This window comes from Caenorhabditis remanei, chromosome X, assembly GCF_010183535.1.
Source record: "Caenorhabditis remanei strain PX506 chromosome X, whole genome shotgun sequence".
Classification (NCBI taxonomy): domain Eukaryota; kingdom Metazoa; phylum Nematoda; class Chromadorea; order Rhabditida; family Rhabditidae; genus Caenorhabditis; species Caenorhabditis remanei.
In genome coordinates this window covers 15,303,569-15,320,781 of record NC_071333.1, presented here as the reverse complement: position 1 = coordinate 15,320,781, position 17,213 = coordinate 15,303,569, and the positions used below count along the sequence as shown (strand labels likewise).

Below are 17,213 nucleotides of genomic sequence, written 5' to 3'. Positions count from 1 at the left end.
ACCTTTTCTCTGGCGTCTACTCAATTCTCGTAGTCTTCTTTCTTGCCAAAGAATCAATAGACTCCCCAGCCTCTCTCGCAACCTCTGCGTGGTTCGTTGTCCGTTTTTCTCAATGCCTGCGTATCTCCGTATGCGCACACTATATTCCCGCCACTGCCATCAACGTTCTTTTTGCGACGTTGTGTTGCCCAATATTCTTCTGCCACTCGTTTTTCCGAGGTGGTCCTTTTATTGATTTGGAAGCGTAGAACGTAGAATTTTTGCTCTGTGTGACATCGATTTTTGATTTTTCTTGACAAGGATTCCCAGATAGTTCATTTTGACTTAGTTTGATACCTTCGTTTTTTTATATAAATTGTTCATTAGTATATCTTACTGAGGATGGAAAAAACTGCTTGATGTGATTCCGTCATGTAGATTAACAATAAATGTCTTACTTTTTTACTCAATAATTTTCGATTTTCGAACTCAATCTTATAATTAATTCTTGTTGTTTCAGTTACGTCCCATCCTTTTACCTACTCAACATTTTAAATTTTCATTTTTTCAGCCCACAATGGAGGGTATCCAAATCATTTGGGATAATGTCAATCGACGTCTGCCAGTTGTGATCAGAGCTGCTGACAACGCCGGGAACAACGCTGGCCATGCAGCCCCCAACCAAGCAGCCCCGAACCAAGCAGCCCCAAACCAAGCAGCCCCGAACCAAGCAGCTCTAAATCGAGCAGCTCCGAATCAAGCAGCCCCCAACGCTAACGCAAATCCGGAAGTCGTCGCACCACAACCAGCTCCACTTCCACCACCAACTCGAACCTACGTCGCTCCATTCCCAATTGTCACTAACTGTGAATTCAACATGGCAAATCCGGAGGCTCAACTTGACTGTGGCCAATGGGGTGGTCTCACCTGGTAAGTCTTGCATATTGCTTTATGATTGGTGAACTTTAATTCAGGGACATTGTCTACAAGAGTTTCAACACAAACGGGAATTATGCATCCGGAACGAGCGCGGTGGTGTTTAGAGGAATGGGAAAGAAAACCTACAGAGTTCACTTCAAATATGATTTGACCCAGACGTCAGCCAAAGAGATGTGGATGAGAGATCAAAATGTCATGATCGACGATGAGCACCCGTACTTCCTTTGTAATAATACTATCGACAGCACTACTAGAAGGTTCTTTCAGTAAAAAGAAGTGAAAAAAAGTAATCATGTCTTTCAGAGATGATTTGCCAAAAACCGTGGCATTCAACCTTTCGATTGAATTTATCGAGCCTGTCGAAAAGTTCGAATATGACTACCAGAAATGGCCACCTGGTCAGTATTGGTTCCAATACAGAAACGATTATTCTGTAAGATGTGATTCGTCTGCGCTCGAGCGTATTCATCCTAAGTACAGCGGTTTTTTGCGAAATTTCGGAAGATTGTCAAAAAAAGAGGCGTTCGCTTTTTACGAGTTTCTCGGAGTTATGACCCATAATTGGTACATTGGAACACCGAAATACGATGAGGTTATGTTGAACGGATACAAACTTGGATTCACTGGACAATGGGGTTCCTATGACAAACCGTCGTCTTCACTGGATTTCAAGGCGCGAACCATTCTCCCGGGTTATCAGCATATTACAAACGAGGTTAGTTAAGGAAAAAACTTTCTCCTGACAACACTGGTTTTTTTTCAGGTTTCAGCCAGACAGGAAACGTTCCGTGAGGGTTTAGCTATTGGAGTTTGCGACATGTTCGATTTGAAACTGAATGCCAACCATCCAATGATGCGGACCCAGGTTGAGGAGTTGAAACCGATGAGAGAGCATCGAGGGTTAGTAAAAAAGCTATTCGTATTTTAATAAACAAACTTTTTTCCAGACAAGTATCTTTCTACATCGAAGACAGCGTTTCGGGACCACTGTTGATGACGGGAGTATTAATCCAAGGGCGGAATCGTCAACATGCCAAATTGAAGGTGACGCTTTTTCGGAAAAAAGAGAGCATTGATATAATCACCACCTATCGTATCATTGACACCCACCAAAAAACTATTGGGGTCATCATCTCTATTCTCGATGAGGAGTTTACCGCTGCATTGGCTGCTGGAGAGCTTAGCGTCGCCATTCAACTCCACCTACACGGAACAAAAAATACTTATATTCACAACCACGTCGAAGAATTTGATACCACTACACCATACAGGATGCCAGGACCAATTACTGGATATCTCAATTGTCGTGACGGAGAAAGGATTGCGGTCTGCAAAGAGGTAAGCGGAACTTTTTAATCGATGGTCAAAACATAATTTCCTTATTTTCAGTTCCTCGCAATTCATTGTGAGCAGCTTCAAATGATGTTCTACAGTACTGACTTTTCGGATTGTGGAGGTGATGAGATCAATGTCGATGAAGACAGTGATGTGGTGTTGGATGCTTTGGACATCATTTGGCACAGAAGCAAGAGTGTTCAGTTGAAGACATTGCGCAGAGTTTTAGAGCTTGGCGGATACTGGCTTTGCAGACGAATCCAAATATTCATCGAAATGGCCATCATGCACTCTTCCCTGGTTACACCAACAGTCAAAGTGGAGCTCGCGCATACGTATGATCTGCAAGTCATCAAAGTGAGCTTAGTTTTTCCAGGATCTTAAATAACAGACTTGCAAAATCTCTGACTGGTTCGGGTTGGCCCGTCGGCCTGGCCCGGTGAAGAAGTTTGCCGGCTCGGAATGGTCGGCCCGGAGTTTTAAATGCGCACAATTTTTTCATGAACTATTTCGAAAATTTTGGAAGTTTTTGTCAAAAATAGTCAAAAATCCTATGTACGCTTGAGTTTTTTCGATAGTTGAAAACAAATCAAAAACATTTTGAAAAAATTCAAAATTTCAATTTTTGTACCGAGACCAGGGTTGATCGGGCCGGGTCGGACCAGGCCGTTAAAAAATTTCAAATCGGCCCGATCCGTTGCAAGGTTGGTAAATAGTATTAATTGCACCTATTTCCAGTATGCAATTCGTCATCCTGAGTTAGCTTCAACCTACAAATGGGAAGTCAGTGCCGAGGATAAGGCTCGTATCGCTCTCCCGGCAGCCAACGAAATCGATGGAGGAATCGATGGCAGACCATTTTAAATTTCACTTCCTTGTGTCATAACCATCCGGAGTCATAACATTAATCTTTGTTTATGGTATCGTTTCTCAATTTTTGCACCGTGTTGCCTAACCTGGCTCCAGCTTTAATGTCATTAATTTCATTTCCTTTCCCGTCACCCATTCTCCACTGTTTTTAAAGCTCAAAAAGTATATTCTATATGGATTTCATACATTAATTGTCGCGAAAACATGAACACTTTTTTATTTGATTAGAATAGTCTAATCACCTTCTTTGCCAATTTGGGTACCGATTTTTATCAGTTTGATGATAAATGAATGTTTCTTGTAATTTTTTTTTCACTTTTTTCAATGTTTTAATGTTTATGTTGATTATTCAGACAACCCACTCCAATTACAATTGGAAAACGGAAGAAAAAAGAGGAAAGAACAGAAAGTTGAAATTGGCCAATGTTTCTAACGAACTACAAGGTCTTCTCATTAGTTTGCTTTTCCTTTGGGACCAGAAACTCATATATTAGGCGGACTATGGAAAAAATGTACTACAACAGCGTTGAATAGCAATAAAAGACGAAAATCCCAAACATCAACGATTTCACGTTTACATTATCTGTGTTTCATTTTTGATGTTTTGAATGTGACATTGCTACCCTTTATATGTTTTATTCCCCTTGCACTCTATTTTGTGTATGATTTGGAAACGAGCCGAGTTCGCGACATTTTCTGAGTAAAAATCAGAAAGACAAAAAAGTTCTTTGAAAAAGTTGTCCTCTCGAAATTTATGATGTTGAGTTACATCAAGTGTTGTTCAGACACAGGAAGAATAAATGCCCGCGGGGCTCGTTTTGTGGCGATTTCTTCAAAAAAAAAGAGAAAGAAAGACAGATAAAAATGTCCGAAATTCAGACATCGAGTTTTTAACTGTGTGAATTATCCCCCCGAACTGTGAAAGCTTCGCATGACATTTATGAGCAGTTTTTGAAAAATGCGACGACGATTATCTTGCATTGTTGTTGTTTCTCTAAATGGCTGAAATTTGCACTAAATAACTCCCATTATCTTTGTTTCAGATTTGTGTGTTGGTGTTTTGGACTTTTGTTTTTTGACATAGTCACGTACTGATAGTAAAAGACAGTGCGAGTAAAATTTTTAAGTATTTCTGTGTCATATTTTGACAAAGACACCCGAAACATCACTGTTCGAATTAAATTGTTTGATGATGGAAAAATAGCTTATTATCAGAGAAAATAGAGTAATGTGCCTGTTAGAAGACGATACAAGTAAATATGTTTAGTCAGCGGTGACAACATTAACAAATTCCAGTGTCCCACGGGTTTTCAGTCACATAATGAAGTTTTTGGTTCGTGAACTGGCTCAAAAGAAGAACAGTTTTTGTTTTCAAATATCGACCGTTTTCTTAATGTTCACATCTGTCTTTCACTTGGTTATTTGTTCAAAAGGAAATCAGATTGGCCAAAGTTTTGAGTGTGAATGGGCAGGTTTGTCAAAAATTGGGCAGGACCGGGCTTAACTTTCTTTTGGCCCGGATTCAAAAATAGGTACTCATTCTTACACAACTTTTTTTGAAAGTATTTGAAAAATCAAAGTGAAAGTGCTTAAATTAGCATTTTAAGTTTCAAGTTGAAAACTAGACTTTTTCAAAAAAGGTTTAACTCTGAAAATGCAATATTTCGTACAGATCTGGCTGGCCCGAAAATAATTTTGGTTTTGTCTCGATCTGTGACAAATCTGTGAATGGGTATCTGTTGTTGCCATTAAAATTATCACCAAAGATATGACAAATATCACTCACCGGTCATTTCTACGCTCACATGCTTTCTATAATAGAACACATGTTCTCTAGGTGGGATAAAATAAAAATCGATTTAGGATTGAAGCTATATGTTTATAAAATATTCAGAATTTTCGCTTTGATATAATAAAAACCACTTTTGTCCTCCAGAATACGCAAATTTTTACGGTAGGCTCTTGTCTGGCAATCAAGAACTTTTTTGCATTACTTTCTGCTCTTGAAACGATCCGGAAATCTGGGAATTCAACACATTTTCTTCCTGTGTATGCCAGTGTATCCATACTCACTTCAAGACTTTTTTGACTTCACGGCAATTCTTCCTTACTTTCCAATGTCATTTTTTATGACAAAATACAGTATTTCTTTATGAAACTGTTTTTGGCTCCTCCCATTTGCTTCCATCGTGACTGAAAGACAATATTTGATTGGCTCAAACTTATATGCTATCTTCTTTTCTCGAAATTGTATGTGACTAAGTGTGAAACGGCAGCTAATTTCTCGGTTTTTTCCTCCTTTCACATCGGCCATCCATCTCGCTTCCTCTCCATTTCTTCTTTTCTCTTTCTCAATCGGAAGGCGTTTTCCGGTGTGCACATTATCTGTCTTGACTGTGTGTCAAACGAGAGGACACAGTCATGCGATAAATGTTCCTAGTTAGGGGCTCTGTCGTCTTCTCGAGTTCTGGAATAAAAAAACATTTGTTGTGTGTTTCGTATCGGCATTGTGTGTGTGTCAAATTTCAGACGAAGACTACTGTCGGTCACGCGAACTTAACTATTCCGTCGCCGCCGCTGGCGCCCAACTACTTGCGGCGTTCCCCAATCATCGAACAATCGTCTTCCGTCTTGCTAGGATCTATTGCATTATATCGACGCAAAGCTGTGACAGTCGAGCTTCAATTTAACGTGGTTAGTTACATTTTCATCAGATAATTTGCACTGCGAATAGAAACTTGAAAAGGATCAGGATACCGTAAAAACTGTAATAGAGGCGCACCCACTAGAAAAAATTGGGAGTATCCCATCTCGGTTATCTTTAGAGATAGACAAATTTGTCTCACTGAAGAAATGTTCTTTGAAAATTAATACATATTTTGTTAGTTAGCAGCTTTTTGATATGTCTTTTGGAAACCGAGATATACCACTGTGAACAAACCCCGCTAGGGTTGCCTCTATTACAGGTTTTCCAGTAATTTTTTGCTATCAAGTGTTTGATACAGACAGTTTTAGTCAGGCTTCAACTTTTACCGTACTCATACCCCAATTCTTCGAGGAGTGTTGACTGTTTAACGGAATACAATTTGAAATTTTCGGTTTTCAAAAAGAACGCTGATCATTATTACGGTAGAAAGGATCGGGGTAATTTCAATCTTTAATTTTTACCGATTCGGGTAATTTGTTGATACGTTAAGGTAACAAATATGTTTTACTTATTTCCGAGAACCAGGTCTCTGACAAAGTAATTTTAGAAGAAATTCTCAGATGTTAAGACTACTGCGCTGGCACTTTAAAAAACAGTTTGAATACTCGGGCTTGATGTTTTGAAACTGTTGCCAACACATGAGTTCCCATATTTTATGGTATTTTATAGTTGCGGATAATACTCTGAACTAGTATCTTGTTTCTGGGAAAATCCAGCTATCATCTATTATAATTTTAAATATCAACCGTAACAAAACTAATCGGAAGTGTCAATAACATGTCTACCTGTATAATTTTCTTGTTTTTACCTATAATTCAAATTTATTCATGTTTGATAGTTACCTCAATTTAACAGGACCTAAACTCAAAAAATGATATTCGCACACCCTCAAAAAGTGACCACTGAAAGTGGACATCTTCTTTTTTCCTGCTCTCCTTATCTATTCTTCTCTCTGTTCAACTTACGTGTGCAGTAGTGGATTTGGCGGTGCTTCCCCCCACCCCGCTCGCCACATGATTCACTAACATATGCAAATCGGTCTTCCGACGGAATAGATGGGATAGGCAGGAAAGTTGCCTTTTCAGAATGGCATGCCAAGTCAGAGAAGAAGAAAAGGCAACTCACTTCGATTAGAAGACGTGCAGCACATCAGAAGTCACCAAAAAGCAGACACACCAAATACTTTGAAGATTTTCTCCCCTCCTACGTTTTTTTCCTGAGTTGAATTTTGTATTCTTGTACTCGCTTCGTCTGGAAATGAGGTTCTTTAGTTTTTTGCTCAAGCTAGTCACCCATGAAGCTGACTACTCACGAAACGTGTTGTTTTCAAAACTACAGTATCCATTTCTCTTCAGCAGATTATTTAGATACGTTCTCTCCAACACAGCAAAGTTCATAAAAGCGAACTCCCCGCTGAAACTAGTTTTTCCGTTTTTCGATTTTCCAGAAGGGAGGTATTATAAAATTTCATTTCCTACGTTGCAGTTCTGAAAAATTTTTACTTGGTGTCCTCTCACTAGATTCAATATTTGAGAGGTCTCAAGATCAAAGCCTAAAAAAGTTCTTAATCAATTTCTTCTGAATTTCTCACTTTTTTAATCTTATTGTTGCACAATCCCTCAAAAAAAGAATGTTTGTCTTTTTTTCTGACACCCCTTTTAGAAATACGAGACGGAAGACGCAATAAAGTCGCATCATCCATCCCACCTAGATTCTCATTTGGCTGTCTTGCCTTAAGTTTCAAGAGAAAGAAAGAAAGTGACAAAAATTGAGGGAAGAAGAAAATTGTTGCAAAGTTTCGTCAAGTTGACATCACCACTTCAAGGAAAACTCAATAAAGTTTCCTATCAATGTTCTCTCCACGCTTCACACTTATTCAAGTAATCTTTGAGAGATAGAACCTAAATTTGACCTGTTTTTTTCTTTTTCAGATCAATTCATTTTGAGTGCGTGAAAAATGTACCTAGAGTTTATCTGAAAATATAGCTATTCAAGTTTGCTCTTTTGACCGACACATGTGTATTGGCCATCGTCCCTCCCTTCCCATAACTTAGCTTTTTGGTACTCCAATATTCTCTTATTTCTTCTAATTTGCTCCTCGTAATCTTTGAGAGATAGAAACACTTTTTTCACGTGTTTCATCATTTTCCCATCGTTTTATTCCAATTTTTCATGAGTGTGTTTTTCTTTTGAAACTCAAACATTGGACAAATTCGGGTTTCTTTTCGAGTGGGTTGGAGGAGGTCCGTGATCCAATAACAAACAACGAGTAAAAACCAATTACATCAAAGCTCGATCATAAAAACCCGGACCTACACAAACTTCCATTTTGAAAAAATTCCGCCTTTGTGTTTTTTTCTTCTCTCTGATCACTTTTTCTTGGTTTTCCTTTTTTTCAAAAAAAGAGAATGGAAATTACTTGTCATTTTTTGTTTTTGAAAAAGTGGTCCACTGGGATTGAACTAGGTGACAAACTTTTTCATAGAAAAAATGAACTCAAAAAGTTGAGTCTATTTTTATTTTCTTAGTTCTCACCTAATTCTTCAAAAATACTCCCTCGGAAGTGTCAACAAAAAAAAATGATTCTGCTTTACTGATCATTTTCACAAAGAATACGTTGTGGTCTATACCGGATATTCGATTAATCCATAACGTTTAAAAAATAGTGATCATCTGATTTCTGGCTGCTTATCAGCATCAGATCCTTGTTCAAAAATGAGCGAACACTTCTTATGACATTAAGTTCAAATGGAAAGTTAAAACTAACAAGACCGAGATACTGGAATACTGTCTAGACAATGATTTCTGTGTGTAGATCAAAAATCTCTTTTTGTCTGCGTATAAAAGCTGGAGTTGAAATTCAATTGCGCACTTTGACTTGAAACTTGCAATAAATAGTTTCCTTCCTAATTCTCTGGGACCAGCAGGGAATTTTGAGTTCTTCATTTTTCTACATGACCCATTTTTACTAACATCAGTAATCACTACATAATCTACTGAAAGAAATTAAACCGTTTTGCGTGAATTCCCGCCAAAAACAACATTCATTGTGAACTTTCTCGTAAAAATTGAATACCCATCTCTTGCTCAGACGTTTTTTGTTCAGCCGTATTTTCGATGAAGCACCTACAATAAATTTGCGGCACACGGCACACCGACCCATTTTCCTCAACCGCTTCCTTCTTCTTTTTTTGCTGTTTTTTGCCCAATTTTTCATCTTATTTCAAATCCTCATCTTTTCATCTTCCAATTTTTCATCGTAAATCTAATGTTTTCCTTTTATATCGTTTTTCTTTTTCAACTATCAGATCAATGAAAAAACATCCAGATTCTAATCCAAAACATAGTGGAAATTGTAGTATCAGTTGATGCATTATGAAAAACAAGCATCAGTCCTCGGAAACCTCTAAAGTTTCAAAAACGCAGGTAAACATGCCAGTTAAATTTGAGCTTTGGTATGAATACCTGATAAGGATGAATTTGAAAACAAATTGGTTATGGACGATCAAAGTTGAGAGCTCTTGACTTGGAATCCTTATAGATGTTGATTTTTTAGAGTTCTAGTGCTTAAACAGGTAGGTAGGTAACAGAAACTCTAAAAATCTCTAAAAATAACTAGCACTTCCTCAATTTCTGGTCAGTAGGCGTTGGAGGAGCGAACACGCGCAAAAATGATTGGTGATGTTGCGTAAATCATTCCCTCTGAAATGTGAACCCCGCAATTTTGTGGTCCTACCACACCTCCAGTCACACAACCTTTTTGATGGATGCGATTTTCGACGCCAGTGTTGCGGTTTTTGCTCTTTTCTCTTCTCTTCTGGCCAAATAATCTTGTTGTTACTTCCTGGGCCGGGATGGGATTACGATAATCTCAGAGTAGTTCAATAAGTCGTCTGTTTGTTGCAACGGTGTGTTGCAAAGATGTATTGAGAAAACATGTAATGAATTCTAACAGTCCCACTCCCCGGCTCCTCCCCCCTGCCTTAGCCAGTAAAACTTCCTGTCCCGCAATGCGTTCATCCTTCTCTTCTGTTGCTTTTTCTTCTTCAATAATATCTATTTTGTTTTCAACTATGTATATAAACATATCTCCTCAAATCCTTCCTCTCCCTCATCTCTTTTCCTCATTGCACCGCCGTTCTGAAGCTAAACTAAACGAAATTACCCTGATGGGCAATATTTGTTCCGAAAGTCGTTTTAGTTGGAGCAAAGTACCATAAAACAAATCATAACCAGATTGGATAGGACTGGAAGAGGGGGGAGAATGACGATGATTTGTTAAGACACACTTATTGGAATTAGTGGTATCTGGAAATAGTTAAATAATTTATCGGAGATAAATTCAAAAAAACAACTGAGAACGTGAAATTTGAAAAAAATGAAAATTCAATCAAAAAAGTACAAAGTTTAATCCCATCACATTTTTGAGATTGTTATTTCTGACTATCTCAAAATACCCAATCGCTTCTACCTTCAATTCAGAACCAGAGAAAAAAATAGAATACGCCCACCAAGTCTCTCCGGAAATTGCAAGTTATACCGGGAATACCCACATCATCATAGAAACAAGATAGAGAAATCATTTTCCAAATAAATCTTTTTTCCACGCGGATATGCTTATGCCTAAGCCCCTCTCCTACCTCCTACTACATACTAACATGAACATTAGCTATTTTTGCAAAACTAAATTCCTTCTCTGTTTTTTTCCTTCCTTTCTGAATTTTCTTTTTCCGTTTCACGATTTTCACGGAACCTCTTCTTTTTGTGATGAGAAAGAGTTCCAGTGAGATACTTATGCATTTTCTTTTCATTTACTGCGAGACCGAGACTTGGAAAGAGCTATAATCCGGAGACCTTTTTGTGGCTGAGAACCTCGTTTAGCTTTTGGCTTTCGCAAAAAGGGAAATGATTGTTCTTTTCTCTCTTAATGTCACGAGTTTTCCCAGTTTCACCGTTTTGTATATATACTTTTCATTTTTTGTTCTATCATCTTATTTGGTTTAAAGATAGGATGTACAAACATCACATCTATCTCATTTCTATTAATTTCTGAAAGACCTCCTGAAAAATAGATGAACTTGTAAAAAGCAACGAGAAAAGAGCAAAAAGCAGTTAGATCATAGAAGAGAGCTCAAAAAATTTGTTTTATGACATGTTCAAGAAAAAATGAAAGCAATGTTATTTTTAATGGGTCGTTCGACACGTTGAACACAAAACAGACACAACTACTATCGACTTTGAGCATCATCCCCTCACCACCACCAGAGATCAATCCGATCTATTCATTATTTTCATTTGGAAAAAAAACACAGGCAGAACGTTTTACGATCGTCATGTCTGAGATATGATCTCCATGATGAGATTATATGGTCATTTTTTTGATTTGGTTCTTTATGAAATGAATTTTGAGTCACTGCTCATATTAGAACTGTTAAATTTTTTATAACTACTGTTTACTTTATATATTTGTACTTGTTTTGTTTCACTATACATACATCTGACTAGTAAGTTAAATTAATTCTGATGCGAGTCTGCCCTCTTGTCTGCTATCAAATATTCTATACATTTTTCAAAAATTTTCGATATATTTTCTTAGACATAGAACCTTCTTAGTCAGCTGATCCAAAAATATATAGGATATTTCATTTGCATCAAATTTCTTTGTTCTCCTCCTCCTATGAATAATTCATACCGTAGCGACTAGTCCATTCCATTTTGACAATTACTATGACAAAATATTCTGCTATTTTCTTTTTTTCTAAATTGAAAGTTGAATTTGTTTAACAATAAGTGTTTTTTAACAGTAATGAGTACAATGCTAATGAGTACAATACAAATGATTATGAGTAATCATAATTTGTCTGAAGGTTCTCTTACTAACTAGACCACTTAATCGGAAAGAGACAATTTATAAAAAAAAGAACCACAAAGAATTGTTGAATAAGCGGACACTTTCTCTATTCATGCAGTGACAACTGATTTCTGAGTCCCATTTCCGGCCGTCCTATACTTCATAGCGTTTCCCCAAGTTCGATATCTCTTAGATTTTGTTCTGTCGGCAAGTTTGAAATGTGACAAGACAAGAATCGGAGGCTGACGTTCTGTCTGCCATAAAAAAGCTAGAGTAGTATTTATTTGGAACAATTCTGATTTGGAACAACTCTGCAATCTGATTTCTGAAAATTCTTTTAGGTAAACTATTTGCGTATTTTTGCAACCGTAGTAAAACTTGAAGATGTTAGAGAAAAATGTCAAGGAAGTTAATGTAAATTTAGATACTTTTAGTCGGAAATTGACAGATGTTTATTTGAACTGAATTCTGGGAATAGCTCAGGATAGGAGTACTAGCTCACCATCGTTTAGCAGGACGCATTAGTTTTTTTCCGATTTTTTTATTTTGAAGAACATCGTTTCTTTTTTAAAAAGTATTTCTATTTATTTGTTATTTTTCTTGAGTACCAATTGAAATGCACTTTCGACACAATGTGTGGCGCAGCTTGTCCCTCTTCAGTATTTCTTATGTTATTCACTATTCACCGATAAAATTCCAAAATCCGGAGGACACTCTCGTGCCCCGCCTATTTCATTTAAAATCTCTTAGTTCTTCATCTCCCCCTCTCCATCTTGAGCACGAACCTCTCTTCACACTAAAAAATTGATGTATTCACACTGCCTTCTGCCACATATACATATACACTTATGTATCATACTGACGGAATAAAAAGGCAGTAGAAAGAAGTCACGACGTGTCAAAGAAGGAGAAAAACGGGAGAAGACAAACGGAAGAAAGGGCGGAGGAGCCGCCTGACTTTTACTTCTCTTCTTTCACCTCTTATTATCCAGAAGCTTCGAGAGAAGTCGAAAAAAGGAGTTATATTCAACTTTCCATATTCTGAAAGTCTGAGATATTATTTGTCACACTGCTAAGTTTATTCAAATTTCCATCAACAAGAGACACAGAGATGTCCTTGAGTGTACAGTCATGGTAAGTATTCCTGGAACTTTCTGACATCTCTCTCAGACTAATTATCCACTTCTTAGACTGCCTGTGAATCCTTCTCACATTTCAAAACATACTCTGAAAAACTGAAAAATCTGCCATCATATAGTCTTCAGACTCAAAGTGCACTTGATATCATTCCATCGACCTATATTCTCGGTAGACAACTCCTGAATACGTTCTAATTACTCTTTTCCATTGATATCTGTGTCAAGTGGAACCCCTTTTTTTCACCACTTTGAACGCATATCCAGCTTATATCATGTTTGGTTAATATAAGAATCTGATAATCTTTCCTGAGCTGGATCAGTCTTCAAGTGCAAATGAGTGCGCCTAGAAGGTGGTCAAAAATGAAATGTTATAATATCAATCTTGTCATGTCACTATTTCTGACAAATTACTTCTGTGGGCGTTTTGAGTTCTGATTGGTTATGTATAAATATGATTAGGTCGTATTTCTGAAAATAATACTTTTGGTTTGAGCAAGATTTACATTCTCACTGTTATGGTAAACTACGGTAAACTACCTTTACAAATTCTTAACGTTTTTTTTCCGCTTTTTCCCCCAAAAATTTTGACTTGACCCCTCTCCGCGAAACTCGAAAAGAATTAAAAGTTGGAAAGTCTCGAGAAAGTGATACAGATGTGTGTTGAAAAGACGTCTGGGTCAAAGAGACTTGCTAACGAGCTGCCAAACGCAAGTTTCCTTCCGGTGTGGGCTTCGACGCACGCTTCAGTATTCTCTAAATGCCATTCCAAGTTCTGAAATCACGCCACATTTCCCGACTTTCCACGACCCACACACATCATTCGCCTTTTTTTGTAGTTTTTCAGCCATGAGACAATATCTTTTCATCGCGTAGTTCTGACTTTCAGACGCAATATCTTCTTTTTATCACTTTTTTTCATTTTTCTTTATCTCTGGAATTTTTTCAATCATCAATCCAGCGTGTTTTTCTATCCTTTCTCATCAAAAAATGAGAAGATAGCTGCCGATGAAAGAAGAATTGCGCATATTGAGATAATCCGCATCTTATGAAAAAGAATAGCGAGAAGCACTCGTTCACAACAGTTTTCTCTCATAAGCTCATCCTTAATGACTGATTTCAGAATTTTGATGTACTCTTTTCTTCCTTTTTCCTCCTTTCCCGTTTTATCCATTTTTCGAATTTCAGGAAGATGAGCAATTCAACTTCCCCAAATGCGGCAGCAGTTTTGGGGAACATCGCTTACTGCTATCTGCTGCCATGTATCTGTGCAATAGGTAAGTCCAGAATTCAACTAGTAGTCTGAATCAATAACTTTTTATCTATGGTATAATTTTTCAACTTTTCCGTCCTCTTTTTTCATTACGAGGTAATGAAAATGTCAATCCTGTTTGAGTCATCGTAATAGAAATCCTAGAAAATGATGATACGAAAAGAAAAGAAAGCCTAGAAAGATGAGTAATTTGTTGAAATAGCCACTTTATTTCCAAAACAGGGAACGATATAGATTTGGCAAATTACAACATCTGTAGATAGCAACATTTCACTTTTTAGTCTGGTCTAAATTTCTTATTCATTCATTATACCGAGTGACATCATCAATTTTTAAAAGGGTCATTGCACTTGATCCAATTTCCATCTGACCTCATATGACCTTAACCTAATCAAAAATGCAATAAACTGAAAGACTAGCCAGTCCAAACAAGTGCAAGAAAAAATGCATATTCTCCCTTGCCCAGTCATTTTTAAGTTTTATCGAAATAAGCAAGACTTCCAATCAATTTTTGACGGAAGTGCTATGTTGTCTGACGTAGCGAATACAAGAGAGAAAAGAGCAAGAAAGGGACGGAATATACCACCCCCGAAGAGAGCATGGGGTGTCTGAATAGAACCAATTAGAAGAACATTTTAGAGACACCGGACCTTGGTGTGGTGTCTTGATCTTTTGAAAATATTGGTACCATCTTAGACTAACCAGATAAAATGTATGACATTTTGTGGATACATATCTCACATTTTCAGGAATCGTTGGAAATATCACTAACTTGATGGTTCTTGCATCGCGAAGGTTACGAGCTGTTTCTTATATGTATTTGAGAGCATTAGCAGTGGCAGATCTGCTCTGTATGCTGTTTGTACTGGTATTTGTCTCAACTGAATATCTTGCAAAGAACGGTTCAACGATCAATCAATACAAACTGTATCAGGTTTATCAAAGTCATTTGATGCTTACACTTATCAACTGGGCTCTTGGAGCTGGAGTTTATGTGGTTGTCGCGTTATCACTGGAAAGATATATTTCAATTGTGTTCCCCATGCATTTCCGGACATGGAATAGCCCACAGAGAGCTACCCGAGCAATCGTCATTGCTTTCCTGATCCCAGCTATATTTTATGTGCCGTACGCTGTTACAAGATACGAGGGAAAACAAAGATTCGATCCAATTAAGAATGTGACAATTTACTCCATGGATGACCATCCGATTTACACCACTTTCTACTGGCAGGTAGGGAAAACGAGAATTTCTTATTGCAAGTTATACATGTAGCAGTTTTCAGATTTACAAATGGACTCGTGAAGCACTTCTGAGATTCCTACCAATCATTATTCTGACGGTTTTGAATATCCAGATTATGATTGCATTTAGGAAACGGCAGAAAATGTTCCAGCAGTTGACCAAGAGAAAGGAGCAAGGAACTCAAAAGGTTTGTAGAATAGATTTTGAAACTGAAACTGAATCCAGAAAACATATATATTTTACAGGACGACACGCTTATGTACATGTTGGGTGGTACTGTACTTATGTCTCTTGTTTGTAATATTCCAGCTGCTATCAACCTATTGCTTATCGATGAGGTAAAATATTTCAGAATCGACATATCTGAGTTCCCCTTTTTTCTTTTAGACTCTGAAAAAACGACTGGATTACCAAATCTTCCGAGCTGTAGCCAATCTCCTGGAAATCACCAATCACGCCTCTCAATTCTACGTTTTCTGTGCTTGCTCAACCGACTATCGTACCACTTTCCTACAGAAATTCCCATGTTTCAAGACGGAGTATGCCAACCGTGATCGACTCCGCTCATTCGTCCGACGTACACAATCTGTGATTCAGAAACAAGGAAGTGTGGAGCACACGACGAATTCAAAGGTTTGGATTCTGTTTAAGAGCAAGGTGGGTGAGCAGTCTGAACGGCGGCGGAAGTGCATGAAAAGGAGGAGGCATGGTTGCTTTTCTAGACACACATTCATTCTTTTTCTCAATTCAGTTATCTTTTTGCATATAACAATGTCATGCTTAGCTCTCAGCTCCCTTTCATCCTTTCGAAGTAAACAGATTGCTCACCTCACGCGATTGCACATTGCACATTTACAAAATTTCAACTTTTGAGAATTCACTATAATCAGTTATACTAGGTTCTCGATTCTCAACAGTTATTTTTTAGTGCTCAGTTTCCAATCACCCAGCAACAATAAACGTACATTATTCCAGTTCCAACGCGACTCCCTGTCTCATCATTCCCGAAAGTTCTCCCGTCACATGCCCATCGAACAGGATACTGTAGATATTCAACTTGCTTCCGGAGAGCAGAGCACAAGCGGAGAGACCTGTGAAGCCGACACTCTTATCAAGTACGGGGGATCCATTCAGTTGTGCAATGACGAGAATAATACCACATTCTTGTGATGATTGTTGTAGCTTATCACTTTCCACTTGATCACTTTTAACTCTTGGTTTGAAAAATAATTATATTGACTGATTGCCCCCACCGAAAGTACGTGTAATAAGTTCAATTTTCACTATCTGCACTTGACTTCACCGCCACTTATTTTTATTTTCTGGGTATATGCAACACCCCGTCTCCACTTTTCACACCGCTTCACGAAATTATAATTTGAATGTTCTGAGGTTCAGAACGAATCCACTTTTTGCTTTTTTCTAGATCTGTCCCCTTATGTTTCTTTGCTATGGATCTCGCTTGCAATGATAATGAATTATGGTGTATTAGTTTCATTTATGAATGCTCTAGAAAAGAATATTTATGAACTTTATTAAAATGATCTATTGGGTTAAAAACGTCTGAAGTGTCTTACATGAAAAAAAAGTAAATAAATGTCATGTTTCCAAGCAGACTGGTCAAATTGAAAACAATATAGTTATCAGTTGATGTTGTGATTGTTTGATTACCTTTGTTATTTTTAGCATTTGGATTTTGTTGCCATTTCGAAAAGGAAATTACATTCAAACTTATTTTCAGCACAATTTCCGCCTGACTCCGCCCGACTTCATTCTAAATTTATCTCATTTCACTCTTGCTTTTTCTCTTCTCTCCTCTCCAAAAAATAATTTCATTCTACTTTTTTTTCTGACCAACGATATTCAAATCGTCAATA

At 37.5% G+C, this 17,213-nt stretch overlaps 2 protein-coding genes across 2 annotated transcripts; both read left to right on the top strand.

Moving 5' to 3' along the window:
• Positions 1 to 556: 556 nt before the first annotated feature.
• GCK72_025044 (uncharacterized protein) lies at positions 557 to 3,117 on the top strand (the record flags this gene model as incomplete). Its single annotated transcript, XM_003101148.2, has 7 exons — positions 557 to 909; positions 954 to 1,175; positions 1,222 to 1,633; positions 1,682 to 1,818; positions 1,866 to 2,256; positions 2,308 to 2,610; positions 2,992 to 3,117. 7 exons carry the CDS (start codon positions 557 to 559, stop codon positions 3,115 to 3,117), a joined length of 1,944 nt encoding a protein of 647 aa, XP_003101196.2.
• A 10,892-nt stretch (positions 3,118 to 14,009) lies between these two features.
• GCK72_025043 (uncharacterized protein) lies at positions 14,010 to 16,506 on the top strand (the record flags this gene model as incomplete). Its single annotated transcript, XM_053736171.1, has 6 exons — positions 14,010 to 14,094; positions 14,840 to 15,324; positions 15,377 to 15,523; positions 15,582 to 15,674; positions 15,724 to 15,993; positions 16,312 to 16,506. 6 exons carry the CDS (start codon positions 14,010 to 14,012, stop codon positions 16,504 to 16,506), a joined length of 1,275 nt encoding a protein of 424 aa, XP_053579737.1.
• Positions 16,507 to 17,213: the final 707 nt, after the last annotated feature.